The sequence below is a fragment of the Nothoprocta perdicaria genome, unplaced genomic scaffold (genome assembly GCF_003342845.1).
Source record: "Nothoprocta perdicaria isolate Ctin4 unplaced genomic scaffold, notPer1 scaffold_31, whole genome shotgun sequence".
Classification (NCBI taxonomy): Eukaryota; Metazoa; Chordata; class Aves; order Tinamiformes; family Tinamidae; genus Nothoprocta; species Nothoprocta perdicaria.
Window position 1 is genome coordinate 1,537,787 of NW_020455544.1, and position 15,928 is coordinate 1,553,714.

Here is a 15,928-nt window from a genome sequence, read left to right on the forward strand (position 1 = left end):
ATAGGGAACTTGAACATTTTGCAGTACATTTTTGCTTTAGGAGCAGTGGGAAGTTTTGTTTTAAAAACCTGTACTGAACCAATTGAATCAAGATTAGAAATGACAACAAAGAACAGGATTGAGTCACTCTCTAAGAATGGGTATTGCTCATTGCAGCGCCATGCCATACACATACATCTTCTGGCTAAGACRCTCATGTCAGCTGCTCAGCTTCTCCTTGTGCTTTTGCCTCATGCACCTGCAATAGGCTCAGGGGTGACTTCCTGGTGGCCCCCAAATCCTCCCCTCCTTCCCCTGCTCCGTAGGCTCTGCAGCCACCRGACAACAGCCCCCAGGCAGAAGCCTGCGGAAGGGGAGAGGAGGCTCCCATGGCTCTGGGAGGGTGAAATTGCAGATGGGGCAGCTCCAGCAGGTCTCCACAGAAATGCTGCAGGGCCCAGGAGGAGGCAACGTCGCCCGCTAGGAAAAACAGCCTAAGGCAGTCTACAGACTGTGCAAGAGTTGATGGACTAAAATGGTGTCCAAATATTTTTCCAGTGGAACGTAGTAATTGAGAAACAATTCCCTTGATGAAAATACCACRTGGGAGGGAGATATTTTTGGAGGAAGACCTCTAAACCATTCATGAAGTAAGRTCAGGCTTGCTAATTCTATTTTACAAATAGACAAGATAGAAATAAAGATAAGAAGTATCTATACAACAAGGCCAGATCTCATCTGAGTTCCTATTATTTTATAGGCATTTCCCCAAAAATTTCTCAGAGCTCAATGCAGCAGTGCTTCCTGCAAAATTACCTACATATAGGTCTGCAGATTTGAGTCTGCAAGATACTGCAGTAAAAGAAAAACTCTTCTTGTACAAAGATAGCAGGTTGAAATCATCCAAAAAAAAGTTTCACTAGGTGGTCAGGATACTTCAGTGCAGCTGCATTCTGGATCTTGTCTAGTTTCCTAGAGAACTCATTTATCTCCTATACTGAATAGGGTACTGAGTAGATTAAGGTTACTAACCTGTGCTAAATGTAAATGTTTAAGTTCAGCATGCCCTCATTGCTAGTTATTCCTCCATCTCTGCATCTGGTTTGTTCAAAACTACTAAGAAGTGGACATGACAAGGTTATAATCAACTGTATGCAGTAACAACAGGTTTTATTCAAAACTTCTAGTAAAGAGGACTCACTAGCTTTGGAATAAAGGTACTTAAAAGTACTACACCTTACGTAAATATAAAAGATTGGAGAGAGGAAAATAAATCAAGCAGTTAAAAAAAATGTTAAAAATATATATCTTTTAAAAGTTTGAAATAGACCCACACAGGGATMTTGAAGTCCTCCAAGCAATTAACAGTTACTAGGTTTGGAAAAACAAGATTTTCTTACAAAATTAAAAGCCTATTTCTTTTACATAAACTGTATAAAATTGCTCAATAGTTAAAGAGCATACTGTACAATTTTGTATTGAAATACATAGAGCTGCAGGCTCTGCACTGCAGGAATTAATCATTTTGTCCTCTTCACAGGTAAAAGAATTAACCAGCTGCACAATTATTTTGAAGAGAAAGGAAGAGGCAAAAATAATCAAAATTAACAAGTTGAAGCCACTATAAAAAATGAAATGCACAGCAAAACTCAGATCTCAATTTAAACTAATAAGCTATGTTTACAATATACTCTACATTTCAGTTGTCATTTTCCCTTCCCAATCCTCCCTCCCAAATATTCCTAACTCCTTTATGGTCTAAATTTTAATAACTTCTAAACTTTCAGATACACCATACATACATTTAGCAAAAAACATWCCTAACATTCTTACAGCAGTATGGTCAGGACACAATTTCAAAAAAATTATTACACAGTTGTTAAACCGTATTTTTTTTCTTTTACAAGAACAGCAACTATGAACTAGACAAATGATTTTAAAATGTACTGTAGAAAGTCTACAGAAATCAGACTTCACCAACACGGGCTTGTACTCCCAGAAGGCACAGGGAAAAAAAGAAAAAGCAGTGAACGTTGAACATAAGGAAGAAAGAATCCCAGAGTGCCAACTACAGGAAAATCCTGTGGGAAGTCAGTCTGACAGATCGTGTTTTTTGCTTGGTTGTCCCCATTACACTAAGCCCTGAAAGTCAACTTTGCAATAGAACATTAAAATGTAAACTAAAATTCTTGATACCAACAGTAAGTCAAAGGGATTTATTTTTTTATTTTTATTTTTTCTGAATCCAACAGTTGGTCACAGAAGTCAAGTATTTTCATGGCTCTTATTCAGCTGTTGCCAGTCGGAGGCAGGGAGGGGGGATAAGTGGGTAGGAAAAAAAGTGTGTCTGACTCTTATGTCCTTCAAGTACATGCAAGGCTCATTTTTTTCCAAAATGCAGGAGCTTGGGACCTTTTAAGACACTGAAGAGATAGGATTGTGAGGAGAGCCCATTTGAGTAAGTACTTTATCCAGCCACTGAAGGGGACCATGAAGGTGTATCTCTATCCAGCAAGGAGTGCTCGTTACATCTTGGCGATGATATTCAGCTCCCCAACCCTGGAGACAGAATCATAAGCAGGAAAGGAAGGGAAAAAAAATCACCTTATTTTATAACATAAAATCCGTAAGAAGCATAATTCAATTGTCTTTCTTACTGAAATTACTCAGCTTCCAACASTGATTACCACTGGAGTCACAGAAATCCCTTGAGGTACCAACTATTACCACATTTCAACACGAAATTAAAAAGAAAAACTGGAGGAAGTGATTCAAAATCGTCCTGCAAKTGAACCACAGGTGGCACGAAACTGGAGACAACAGCAAGAAGATAACYGCAGTTAGAATTTGCTCTCCATCAAGCTGAAGGGGATACTTAGCTCCCAGCACAGCTGCTGTGCAGTGCAACAGTGCAGTGTGCAGAACAGCTCCTGTGCAACCGTCAGAGAACAGGACCAGCCCGCTTTACGGGGCGGATAGTCTATAAACGACCTTCTCCCATGTAGGAGCTTTGCTCTAACAGACACTTGAAGTTTCTACCTCCCTCCTCTTCCCTGAAAAAGAGCACTTTGGCATATTAGCCGTGTTGTTTGCCTGCTTTCAGATACATGACCAGCCCCTTGATACCTCAGCACACCTTTTGAAGCTCATGGCCACCCTAACAAATCATGATTATTATCCTTATACGCCCTGTAGAGTAGAAAGGTACGTGTATTATTCCCACTAACTGCTGAAACGCTTAATCTGGGWGCTGATAGTTAAGATAGATTTAGGTAATTATGCTATCTATACTCCAACAAATGCAATAATCATCTGTGCTATAGTCCTCGCTCACCTCTCCAGAATGCCAGCCAGGAACAGAAGCATGAAATTCAGCTGGATTTCTTACAGAACAGGAGACGGACACAGGCTAACAGTGTCATTTAAATGGGCAAAAGCTGGTGCAACGTAATTGATTACTTTACCGCTTTTAAGCCAAATAATTAACCACTCAACTCTTTTTAAAGCTTAGTTGTAYTGTATTAAGCCCTATTGCCCCAAAAAAGAGAAGCCCCACAAATCCAGATTATGCAAATAACTATATAAAAATTCTACATACACAAAATTATATTTATATACACCCATTTCAATGCAAGTACCCATCTGAATCAGTATGGCAAATATAGAGGCAATGCAATGAAGTTAAAATAGTTAACAGACATGATTGGAATACTTGCCAAAGTGACTGGCCATGTAAGAAACACCTCCTGGAAATCAGTCTTAAACACTGTGCATTGACAGAAGATTCCCCACTCCCCCTCCCCACTCTCCCCTCCCTGYCCCCAAACCCACCCCTCCAAAAACAATTGTATGTTTTAGTTTTGTCTTGTCTTACACACAAAGAATATTATTCTGCAAATATCTTAATGTTCCTTAACAAGTTCATGCAAGTTGATAACAAGTTGATGCAGGGAGGTAACAGATTATTCAAAATCACCATATTAAGAAAGAATAATTTATTTTGATTACAAAGTACGCTCAAGCAAATTTTCACATACCTTTACAAAACTCATACGGAGAGTGCACATCTTAGTAAGCTCATAGACCGTCTCAAAGCCGTGGTTCACCGACTGAGCCAAAAGCTGAGCAAATTCTTGATTATTGAAAATCTTCAAGCTGCAGCCACTAGGAATTTTGCACACAGTGGTTGGATGRAAACCATGATGGTAGTTGCAGTTCCGACTTTGCACAAAGATACTGCTGTCACTAAGACATTCAGCATACACTTCTCCACCAACATAATAGAGATGAACACCTAGGACGAAAAAGTTGATGCTAGGAGGTCAGAGGAGTTCAGACTGTGTATCTATTCTTCACACTCTGACTTTGTAAAAATATCTAGAGATAGTTGGGTTACTTTTGTGTTTTTAAAGAGAAAATGATTGATATGTCAAATAAATATCCTGATATTTTGGAAGAATAGATGGGGAAAATAAGGAAGAAGTATTAGAGTGGCATATATAAAGGAGTGATAAAGGAGTGGCATATATAAAGAAGCATAAGAGTGGCATATAACAGCTGTGATAGGCTGCTGAGAGTTGCACAAGACCTCATGTAGAGAAAACTTTTAAAGGCTAAAACTTGAAGATCTAACTCTTCCCTTGAGTTTCAATTCTCTCCTCCTCTAAGGAAGAAGAGAATTAATTGGTCCTCTATTAACTGGTACTGTTAAACACTGCTTAGATCCCAAACTGTTTCAGAAAATCCAGAGCTTATTGATAACGTAAACACTCAAAAAAAATAGTTTGTCAGAAAAGACCCATTGGAGGGAGGCAATATAAGCTTTGCAGCTGCATGACAGCCAGGCCCTCCTAAAACGAGGATTATATTAAGTCAGATGTGAAACAGAAGTTTTTTCTCTGTTGCAGGACATTGTCACAGCCATCGAAGAGAAGATAAGCACAGGACTCCCACTGAAAGMATCAAACAGACTAGGAAAGAAGTCTAAGATACATTTGCAAACACTGATTAAGCAGTTTGTCTCTCTAAATAGATGTTAGGATAGTTAGTTTATGTTGGAAGTAAGTATAGCTAAAAGTTGTGTATCAAGGACTACTACTAGGATTTACATGTGTGTCAATAATCAAGATAAATCAAGACATTTTATTAAACAGTCATAAATCCTGATTAATATTATAATAGTCTTCAGGCACATAAAAATCAATTAGGGGTAAGAGCTTTCCGTAATTACACAAAAGGTAAGAACAACGGTTTGCTTTTAACACATGTTCAGAAAACTATATATTTACCAATTTTCTAATAATGACTTATCACATGCATTAGGAAGATCAGCCTGCCCTGGAGGCTGGCATCCAAAACTGACAAGTTAAGAGAAAGAGGAGAGAAAAAAAAAACCAAAACATTTGTGTGGGTGTGTGTGTGCACGATTAAAAATCAGGCAACCTACAACCCCAAACCATCCAACTCTACCTGCCCCAACCCAAAACGCCAGGACTCAAACACACAGATCTAAAATTCACCTTTGCCAATGTGCCGCCTTGTATTCTCAATGGTGGAGTTTCGATTAACGTTAGAGAGCAGCCCAAGGCAAAATCTGTTTTTGTTGTTAGACGGGTCTGTGAAGCCATCGACCAGCACACTCGTGGAAGAAGCGTGGAAGGCCTCCCCGACGCGGTTATTGAGCTCGTAGTAGACGATGGAGCACCAGTGCTTCGGCTCTTCATAAGCAACTGCCTGGACATCTGCAAAGCAAACGAGGAAATGTTACAGTCTAACGGGCCTGAATACAGGCCTCACATTTAAAGAGTTCTAGACCTACAGATTTGGGCTTAAGATCAATGAAGATCAGCCTGGATAAGGCTCTTCTGCCTTTAGCCATTTTTYACTTTTTCAGAACCACAGACTCAAGAGAGCAATTATACATCAACAAGACTCACACAAGACTTGCAAAATAAAACAGTTGGTACTAGGTACCCACAAAAATGCCCATGAAGCACGTGCCAAGCAGTGCCCCTCTATCCCTGCTGCATCTTCTGCAACATACCATAGAGTAAACTGGAGAGCAGAGAAATATTGCAATGATACAGCTCAACTTCCTTTCCAATCTAGTAAATTAACTGAAGGTTAATTTACTTTAGTTCATTCTACTCAGTCCCCAAATTAAAAGCAATTACTACCCACACTGCAGAGTTTAACAGTGCCAGGGAGAAACAGCAGGCATACAAGGCATAATGTACAGGCTCCTTACAGTTACACTGGAATAAAGAGTAGAGGAAGCCAAAGAAGGTATTATTTTACAAGAACCTTTTGTTTGTGAAGTGCTAGCAAATACAAACTCTTAAGTTGTTCATTACCAAAACAATYAATTATTTTTTGAGTAATAGCAAGCATTTCTTACAACTCTCTTTTCTAGATTCTGCTAAGAACAAGCTCCTCCTCAACAAGATCATACTGAAGCCGTGGGTATTGCAGAAAGCCAACAGGAAATGCATGGTTCATAACTTCTGTCTATCAAGCCCTGGAAACACATGGAAGTCTTGGGGTAACACTTGTGACTCTGCTGTGGGAAACTTTTCTTCTGATGATACAGACGGTCTTCACCAAAAGGAGTTTCCCAGTGGGTGTCCAACAGCAGCATAAGCTTCTTTAGATGTCTCCACCCAGCGCGTATTCTTTCAAGTGCCAAGCACAGCTACAAATTATTAAACTGCCTCCAAATAAAAGCAGGCTAGCAAAGGGATGTGGTTGCTTTATGTGGTTTCTTTTAAATGAAGGATACTATTTCCTTGCTCAGCATAGTACAGTTGAACTTGCTGCTGAGATACCAACTTGGCAGATTAAAGCTGTAACTGCAGGTCAAAGGGCTAAAATGAAGGTAAGATTAGTTTTACAGGCAAACTTGTTCCTCTGGACAGAGGATTCCTTGCCCTGACCCCATGTCTCTGTCACATAAGACCAATGCTCATCATTTTCCTTCGTTCATGATTTTTCTGACAGGAGCAGAATGAAGAACATCCCCTGCCTTCCTTGCCCCCCAAAACCTGAAGTACATAGCAGATAGAAAACGTGGCAAGCAGCAGAAAGCAGAGTAACACACGCTAGATCACTGTGCAAGGGTGCCAAGCAACACATGCACAGCTGATCCACCACTTGCTTAAAACACCAGCAGAAAGCAGCCGATACCGCAGTATTTCCTATCCTTTCAGATCATTGCAAAAATCAGCCATAAATTCTTAGTAAGAGGTTGTTCTACTCCCAGGTCACATGAAGATGCCAGCAATTATCAAAGCTGCAGCTTTGCCCCAGTTCTCAAAGTCAGGCAGAAATCTTGCCAGCTGGCCATTCTTCCAGAATGAATCATATCTCTCTCACACAGATTTCATACTAACTTCCTTACATTTGCTTTAAGTCATGCAGAGCAGGTGCGCCGAGTCTCTCCATTCCCAGCACGGGCCAGCAATGGAAATTACCCAACTGCATTGATGGGATGCAGCTTGTTAAGTCAAATCTCTTAAGACTAACAAATCACCATGGAGAACATGCTCTTGAAAGCCTGCAACAAAAATGCTGCAGTCCATTTACAGTAAAAAAAGAATGTTCTTGAACAACCTGCAGCAGGTTTTTAAGGAGTGCAATTGCTAGACACATATACGAATAAGAAACACCCAGAGGCATATAGGTATACAGAGAGAAGCAGCATATCTTTTTTCTTTCTTTTTCTTTTTTTTTTTTTTTTTTTTTTTTTTTTAAACTTAAGGACAGAGAGGTAAAATCCATTGTACTAAACTATTAGAAGGGAAAAATACTAATAGACATGATCTTCAATTTTGGAATGGTTGCATGTTAAAAAGCACACAGGAAAAATTTTTTTTAATTAACTCACATATAATAAAAATCTGCTACTGTAAAATGCTTCATAAGAGGGGAAAAGCAAAAACATACAGAAGTCTGCAGTTGGGCATTGATAAATATACTTTGGGCTGCCAGTAACAGCAAGGACTATACACACACACACACACACACACAGTGCATTGGATCAGCGAAAGCAGAAATGCTACAGATGGGGTTTATCATATGCAAAATTCACTCCATACAGAGAGTAAATAGGTTACCACAGAAGCTATCTAAATTGTTTTAAGAGGGCAAATATACTTCCTGAAAACAGACATTAAGCTTAGCAACAAAATGAGTACAAAAATCAAACAATAGTTAAATTGTTCATATGCTTATAAACTTTGTAATCATTTTGGCACAGTAACTCTACTTGCTGCTCTTTCTTGGCACAGTCCGTAGCTGTGTAAGCTGATGTGTTCTCTGAAGGGGCTATTTCTCACATCGTGATGAATGCACTAAATCTTTTACTCAGCAGTCACAGCTGGCCGCAAAGGCTTTCAAAAGCAGTGTGTAAAAAGATGTCTGTGTCACAGTACATAAAACAAAAGGATTTTTTTTTTTTTAAATACGGATTTTAAACTCTGTGGCAAGGCCACCTCAGGCAGACAGCTCTCAATTCTGGACCATGGGCCATCATTGTGTGACCCAAAGAGGAAGGAGAAAGAGGACCAGAACAACAACAAAACAATAYGAAACAAACAAAAAGAAAAGCCCAAGCCCTTATCGCTAGAAGGGGCAACTATTTAAAGCAGAGCACACTCCTAGGGACTGCAATTTAGAATTCAGGTCTAAAACATTGTAACATAATGAGAAAAAACAATTTTATGAGAAAAAAAAATATAGGAAAAACAACAACAAGAAACCTCCAGCTGCTCACATGAAATGTCTGTGGGCTTTGCATAAGTGAAGGTATTAGCATCCATCTTCTGATCAAGTCTTCTTTTGGAGAGCTATACTTGAACATCCATAATTCAGTAGGCACTGTATAGCATTAACTGCTCTGTCTCAATAAATCAATATAATCATAGGAGATAAAGAGACTTTTTTCTCTGCATATGTTTAGTTTCTGCATCACATGCAGAAAGGCACAGCACCACAGGACTTCTTTCATTTCAGTGATTATCAAACATTCCAGATACAGAACACACAAATTACTTTGGTCATGATGTGGTGACAAAACCACATACTTCACATCTTAAAGCTCATGTGATAATTTCTTGTACTAAATATACATTTCTTTTTATATACTTTTTAATATTCAGATTTATTCCATCCCTTAGCATAACACAAACTAACTACATAACTCTGAACAACATGCATACAATACTAAAGCTCAACTACTAAACACACTGCAGAAGTTCTGAAAGGTCTTTACCCTTAGGAAGCAAATCAGAAGCTGAGAAGGAAACGTTTTTACCTCCTCTGTGTACGTCAGGGGGCATTGCGGGTACCATCATGTTGGTGTCCATTGGCTGGGAGGTATCGTGTGTCAGATGATCTTCCGGGGGCAGGTAAGCAGGAGGGGGCGTATCAGCTAAATATAGAGAAGGTAGAGATACCAAAGTCCTTTCTTCTCTTGAAAGTACATATACACACTCACATAAATGGTTTTAGCTTAAAATGCTTCCAGCCTGACTCAGCTATAAACTTCCACCCACCAGAAATCTGAGAAAGCAATCACGGACCTTGATTCAGGAAAGCAGAGAATTACTGTGCATATGAAGTGCAAGTGCAGTAACAAGTCACTTTCCATGCATCAAGCCACAAAGGAAAGTCTAGCTACATTAGTAGCCTGCAGCGTTCGACAGTTGAAAATGCTGCAGAGATACTAAGGCTCAAAGAGCTCTCTAGACCAAGAAATAAATATCCAAAAGGATAAATGTGGACTGAACTCAAAACAAAGTCTTCAGTCCCAGCTTTATTGTTTCCAATGCGATTGCACCAGCCAAAGTACTAGCTCTATTTTCACAGGTAAGTAACAATATAAAGTATTTAAACACCCAAATACTACAGAAGCAACCTTCTGGACCAAGATTTGATTTGCCAGTATGTCTTCAAGTCTCTTAACGGCTGCAATGAACAGTTGATTGAATCACTAGTATAAAACTCTCTTGTGCACTATGCCCACACTCAGTAAAGCCCTGTTTGAGCCCTGCTGCACATGGGTTGTGTTGCCCTCCAGCTGTTCCATTCACTTCTGGGAAAGTTTCCCAAACAGCTTCCTAGAAACCAGAGGGAGATGCCAGCATCGCTGTTACCCAACACTTCAGAAGACACTTTCCTCCAAATCAACTGCACAAAGACACACACAAAAGAGAGAACCCCTTGCCTGATGCCTACAAGCTTTTGCTGCTGAATTGTCTATGTGTGAATACAATGCCTTAGTGATGCACAGATCGCGAAATGAGGCCAGAGGCAGCAAATTAGCCAGGATCTGGAAAGTTTTCAAGATCTCTGGATAACTGCCTTTCTCTTGCTCACTCTCTCTCTTTTTCCCCCCTCTTTTCTTTCTTCTCTCTTCTGTATTTTCCACATTTGGACTCCTTCCCTACTAGTAAAAGATAGAAAATTGATCAGAGCTAAGCATCAAGGAAACTAGTCTCTTAACTTTCCTTTAAATCAATTTCTTCCCTGCAGCTGCTGATTCCTTTACAGGGATGAAAACTGAACAGACCACTCAAAGGGTTTTTTTTTTTGTTGTTGTTGTTTGTTTTTTTTTTTGTTTGTTTGTTTTTTAAGAGCACTCACTACGTAGACTCTTCTTCCTTCCCTCTTGCCTCTGCAAGTTCAGTAGTCTTCACTCGCAAGAGAAAAAGATGTGAAACAACTACACCAGCAGGAATGTATGAATGTTAATTTTATATAACAGAAAACAGATTTTCATACATCTTTGCTCACATGCAGCCTTTTTCAGCCCTGAAGGAAGCACACAAAAAGAAAATCGGTAAATATTTGTATAGAGTCCTTCTCCTAGCATTTAGATTCAGGGATCCCTCACAGGCTGCTTCTGCAGTATTTTTATTATTTTACAAGCAAAGACAAAACAAAACAATAAAATAGCTTCATGGAATTGCTACAGACATCAGTAAACAAAAAGGAAAGGCTGCTATTTCTTTGATTTTAAGAAGCAAAACAGCCTGAAGATTTCTTTACAGGGCCTTAAGGGGCTGCTTTACAGTTGAAATATATTTGCTTCTTGAGATTACATCATTATTTGAATAAATTTTCTCAAGTACAGTAGTGTGCTCCCCTTTAGAAACATCCTTCTTTCACAGGGCTGCAGCCTTATACTGAATTTATGATGATCTCTTTCCTAAACAAGATGGATCCAGGGCATTATTCTTTTGTCAAAACATCCAAACATGTTTTGCTTTAKGCTTTGTGGCCTAAAGGGTTACCCTAATTCCCTCTCAAAACACACCTGATTTTGTATCCCTGCCCCCAAATCTGAAAGATTTTGTATCTCATACCACCCAGAGTTTTACTCTAGCATTTAATTTGTGTTTGAAAGATGGAAAAAAAAAAATTAGTATTATTATTAAACAAACCAATTACAGAGTCTTGTTACCTAACAACTTCCAACTCACCACTGAACACAAGCACCTGCTGATAATATGGTATAACTAAGTAAAACAGTCACGATACCTGCGGTGTCCAGGCACACTCTCACATCCCAAATAAACATCAGAAGACGAACATACCTGGCATCTGGAAAGGGCTTCCTGGGTCCGAGCTGGCTGGGGAGTGCGGGTAGGTGCTGCTGCCGCTTCCCGGTGAGTTTGGGTAACTGCTGTTTGGCGAGTGGGGGAACGGGTGACTATTGGGTTGATGAAAAGAGTCCGGGAAAGTCGCATTGTGTGGCATGTGGGGCTCGTTTTGTCCCAAGTTGCGGAACTGAGCCAAGAGGCTGTGCTGAGGGTTGTATTCGCTGTGTCTTGGCACTAGCACTGGAGGAAGCACTGAAAAGGAGGCGAACAGAGAAAAAAAAGGAACGAGCATTAGAGAGCCAGTCCTTGAGAACTAGGCTACACAGGGTAAAATGTTCCCTGTCCCCTACAGCACATTGGCATGTGCCATAAAAATGAGATAGYCAAATCTAGGAGCACATGCCTCAGCAAGAACTGTTTCTGTATGCCAGTTACTGCATAGCTTGAGTCTATAGCAATCGTGCTAGCTACCTGGCTAGCCAGATAGCAGCTTGTTTTCACAGAGGCCCAGAGAAGAAGAGCCAAGAAGAAACTGCAATTCTATATTTTAGTTCTGCTCTCACAAAGAAGTGCTGGGAAGTGCTGCTGCTTTGCAATGCTGACATGCAGTTCATTTTACCGTGCTTGTGATCTTGCTAATCATGTAATAGCCTGTAACCTGAAACCTTGCTAATAAGGAAGGATTTTTTTTTTCTGAAGATAATACTAATGCTATTTAGGCCTTGAACTGAGCCTGGTCTCAACAGCTGTAATTTTATTTTTAACCTAGGCTATGTTCTTACAAGTTCACATTGAGACTATTATTAACCCTTCAAGCCAGTTTACAAAACTGCAATTTAAACAAAGCTATGTAGTAGAAAGAAAAAACAGCAACTGGACAGCAAATGAGTTCCAGCCATGTGCTGCTCTGGGATCAGAGATCCTGGTTTCACCACACTCCCAAGGCCTCCTCACCACAGGGAAACAAAGGTCTCTTTTCAACTGAGAATATGAACATGATACCAGATACACTAAGATAAGAGAATCAGCTCTTTTTCCAGTGCCTCAGCTTCTATTTTTGAATACCTCACAGCAAAGGCTGAGCTACTCGAAAGATTAAAAGCTGGTCTTGTTATAGATGGAGATATTTTGGTTGATGGGGGGAAAGAGGAGAGGGAAGGGCAGGGAGAGGGAGCACAAGCACAAAGAAGTGGGAGTAGGCACTGGAAAAGGCAATACAAAGCAGATGGTTAGCACTGAGGTTGACATCACATACCCTCTCATCTACAGCAGAGCAAAAGTCAAACCCTATCTCTCTAAATACTAGGATCTCTCAGAATTAAATAGACTCTGTGAAACCTATCAGCTCTTTCATAGTTAATTCAAACAATATGTTAATTGTCATAGCAAATATTTGCCAGCCTAATAAATTACAAGTGAAAACACAATGATATCATGCATTAAAGAGTATTTTCCCTTTCCTGCCTTTATGAGTCTTCCTCACGTTTCTGAGCTTTACAACACAGCTTTCCTAGCCCTCTGCTTCCTGTGGATGAAGGTCAAACCGTTAACTTTGGAAAAGTTAACTTCTGCAGAAAGTACATCACCTACCTTTCCCACCCCATACCTCATGCTAAACAATAACATATACGACATCACAGGAAGCCATACGATTTATAGGTTTTTAAAATAGCTACAGAACAGGATATTTTCCGCATATTTTCAGTAACTTCAGTGTGCTTCCTTCAGCAATGTCACATTTTCCCAAGGCAAATACACTTTATCTCCAGTTGGGCAGAAACACTGCTGAAGTTTGGAAGGACTCCAGATACACCTCATCCTTCCTGCTCTCTCTCACACAAAACTACCATAGACCACAAAGAATTAATGCCAGTTTCTTCAAACTACATGTGGACAAAGAGGGAAGGAGGAAGAAGACTGAAAACACCACTGACAGAGCACAAATGGTCTCAAAAAATATCACTGCAGAATTTACTTGTAGGTAAAAAGTCCCTTTTTCAGGTAGTCCCCACAAACCAACAACCTTAAATGCAGAGAAAAGGCACCCAAAGGATGTCAGGTGGGACAGAGACCACAGCAACCGAAGAGCCCACCTCCAAGATGGTCACTTAATGCCATCACTAGATATCTTTGCAGATCAAGGGCTTTTGCAGTTCAGCTGCTCCCAGGGCCATGGAGGAGTTGATCTGAACGTTGCTCACTCAACAGCAGGATTCTGAGCAGGAGATGGACTGCTCAGAAGCACTGAGAAATGCCAGGAGTTCAACTCGCAAAGCGGGGCACACACCATCCTTACCCCTCTCCCTGCTTTAAAGCAGTGTGTTTCTGGCTTGGTTGCACACCCAGCCTATGGAGTAACCAATTCCCAGGGCTCAGTACAGCAGGGGAGGAGGCTGCTCTGCTGCAGCTGCCGGCTCCAGGTTGAGGTCTGACTGACAGGCAGAAGGCAGGAGRGCCCTTCCACGCCAGCCCGCAAACCCGTGCTATTAAGTCGGGAAGCTGTGCACTCCTTGGTGGGGGGGATCTCTGCAGGACACTGCTGCAGTGGGTTGCGGACACAGTTTCGTCCCTTTTCTTTCTCCTTCTGTCAATGTTAAGCCTGACTTCCACAATTATTTAATTGTTTCTATGCCAGAGATGCACCTATTTAAACAAAAAGCACTGCTAATTGTGTGGTTGTCCTGAAAAGCTACTGCAACAATCACGTCAAACATGATTCGTAAGAGGAATCTGATTTAAATGGTTAAAACCACCTAGTAGAGCAGAACCACAAGTCATAAGCCAGGTTTATCTCTTCATTTTCTCGGAAAAACAACTTTAACTGAGTCTAAGTTTTGCTCAGAGATTTTGTGGAGATACAGACCAGAGGCTGAGACTTAACGCACTACTACCAGTAATAATGCTGCTGCTGATGATGGTACCTGAAGAGAAAGATAAATCATGTGAAAGTCAAGCTGCATATGTTGGTAGAACGGTAGATAAAAACATATCCTGTATTTGTCAGTGAACTAAAACTGCCTGGGAATTGAGCAGGTTATTTTTAACATGCAAATCAGACTTAGATTTATGCCTGCACCAAACAAGTGGAGCCGTATTAAAAGAATTACAGCTACAGGGCAATGTTACCCACAGGCTATTTCATCTAAGAGCCAAGAACGCCAAAACATATAAGATAGACCCAAGACAGCTTGCTGTTGGGAGAAATGTGTGTATATATATATATATATATATATATACATACACACATACACACACACACACACACACACAAATACATATATATTCATTTATTTAGCTGGAACATTTATAAAAACGTAACAGGGTCCTCTGTAGAAAGCTAAGGATCTCTACACTCTGTCTCTCTCCAGTGTAGCATCCTGCTCTCCTGTAAAAAGGTGTGCTGTATTAACATAAAAAAATCACTTATTCACTTTTTTGTTTTCATTTTCATCATGTCACAGAGATGATTGTTATAGCAAACAAAGTTTCCAATTTATGATTACAACTTTAAGCTTATGTAATTTTTTTAAAAGCCTCCCCTTTCCCGCTAAAATAAAAAACAAAACAAATTCAAGTCAAAGGACCTGCTGTGTTTTCAAGGCAGTGTATTTTCTATCCACATGGGTATCTATTAGCTTATATGAGCTAGCTTCCCTCAAGGGCTCATTTTTCTCCCTTTCCAAGTTAGATGAGGATCTTGGTAGATCTCTCTCTTTCCATGTCTGAAAATTTGGGGAGCAAATAACAGAAAGCAACAAGAGGCTACTTAAGGGAAAGCAGATTTCAATTATTCTTCCTTTCTCAAGGAAATTCTACTTTTACTATGAGCTTTAAAAGAGAAGAAAAGCAATTGCTGCTGCACTTTCAACCATACTGCTTTTTAAAATGATGACAACAACTCACTGGATATACGTTATGTAGAAGCCTTTTGCAAGCTCATACCAAAGCATGGCTCTCAACTCTTATGAAGGCCTTGGGGCACTRTCATTACACAGTGTGTTTTAATTTCCAAGCATCATATAGCTTGSATATTTTCATATGAATTTATGCAAGGTCATTTATATTTTACTGCAAAAGTAGAACTGCTGGTTGGGAAGGAGGGAAAGCCTTACACACTAGTTCACGCTACCTTCATACGGGTATGAAAAGACTGGGAAGGGGGTAAAGGAGTGCACGTGAGGAACTTGATATTTGTACTCAAGTCTCTAGATTAAAAAAACTGCAAAGATGTACTGGCAAAAGAAGAATTAGAAAGGAAAAACCACCATCAACAACAAATAATACAGCAGTAGTATGAAACTAAACAAGCTCAATCCTTCTTGAAATTTTCAGTTTGATTTCCTGCCTTT

The 15,928-nt window shown here is 40.0% G+C and overlaps 1 protein-coding gene across 5 annotated transcripts in view; it reads right to left on the reverse strand.

Annotated features, from left to right (window-relative positions):
• Window positions 1–591: 591 nt before the first annotated feature.
• The window catches only part of SMAD1 (SMAD family member 1), a 56,672-nt gene continuing 41,335 nt past the window's right edge, over window positions 592–15,928 (reverse strand). For all 5 annotated transcript variants that reach the window (XM_026042625.1, XM_026042626.1, XM_026042623.1 and 2 more), the window contains 5 exons: window positions 11,574–11,831; window positions 9,290–9,406; window positions 5,499–5,720; window positions 4,017–4,273; window positions 592–2,538 (listed from right to left, as the gene is read on the reverse strand). In XM_026042625.1, coding sequence (XP_025898410.1) covers window positions 2,395–2,538; window positions 4,017–4,273; window positions 5,499–5,720; window positions 9,290–9,406; window positions 11,574–11,831 — 998 coding nt within the window. In that variant the 3' untranslated portion in view covers window positions 592–2,394. The remainder of the gene's footprint in view (window positions 2,539–4,016; window positions 4,274–5,498; window positions 5,721–9,289; window positions 9,407–11,573; window positions 11,832–15,928) is intronic.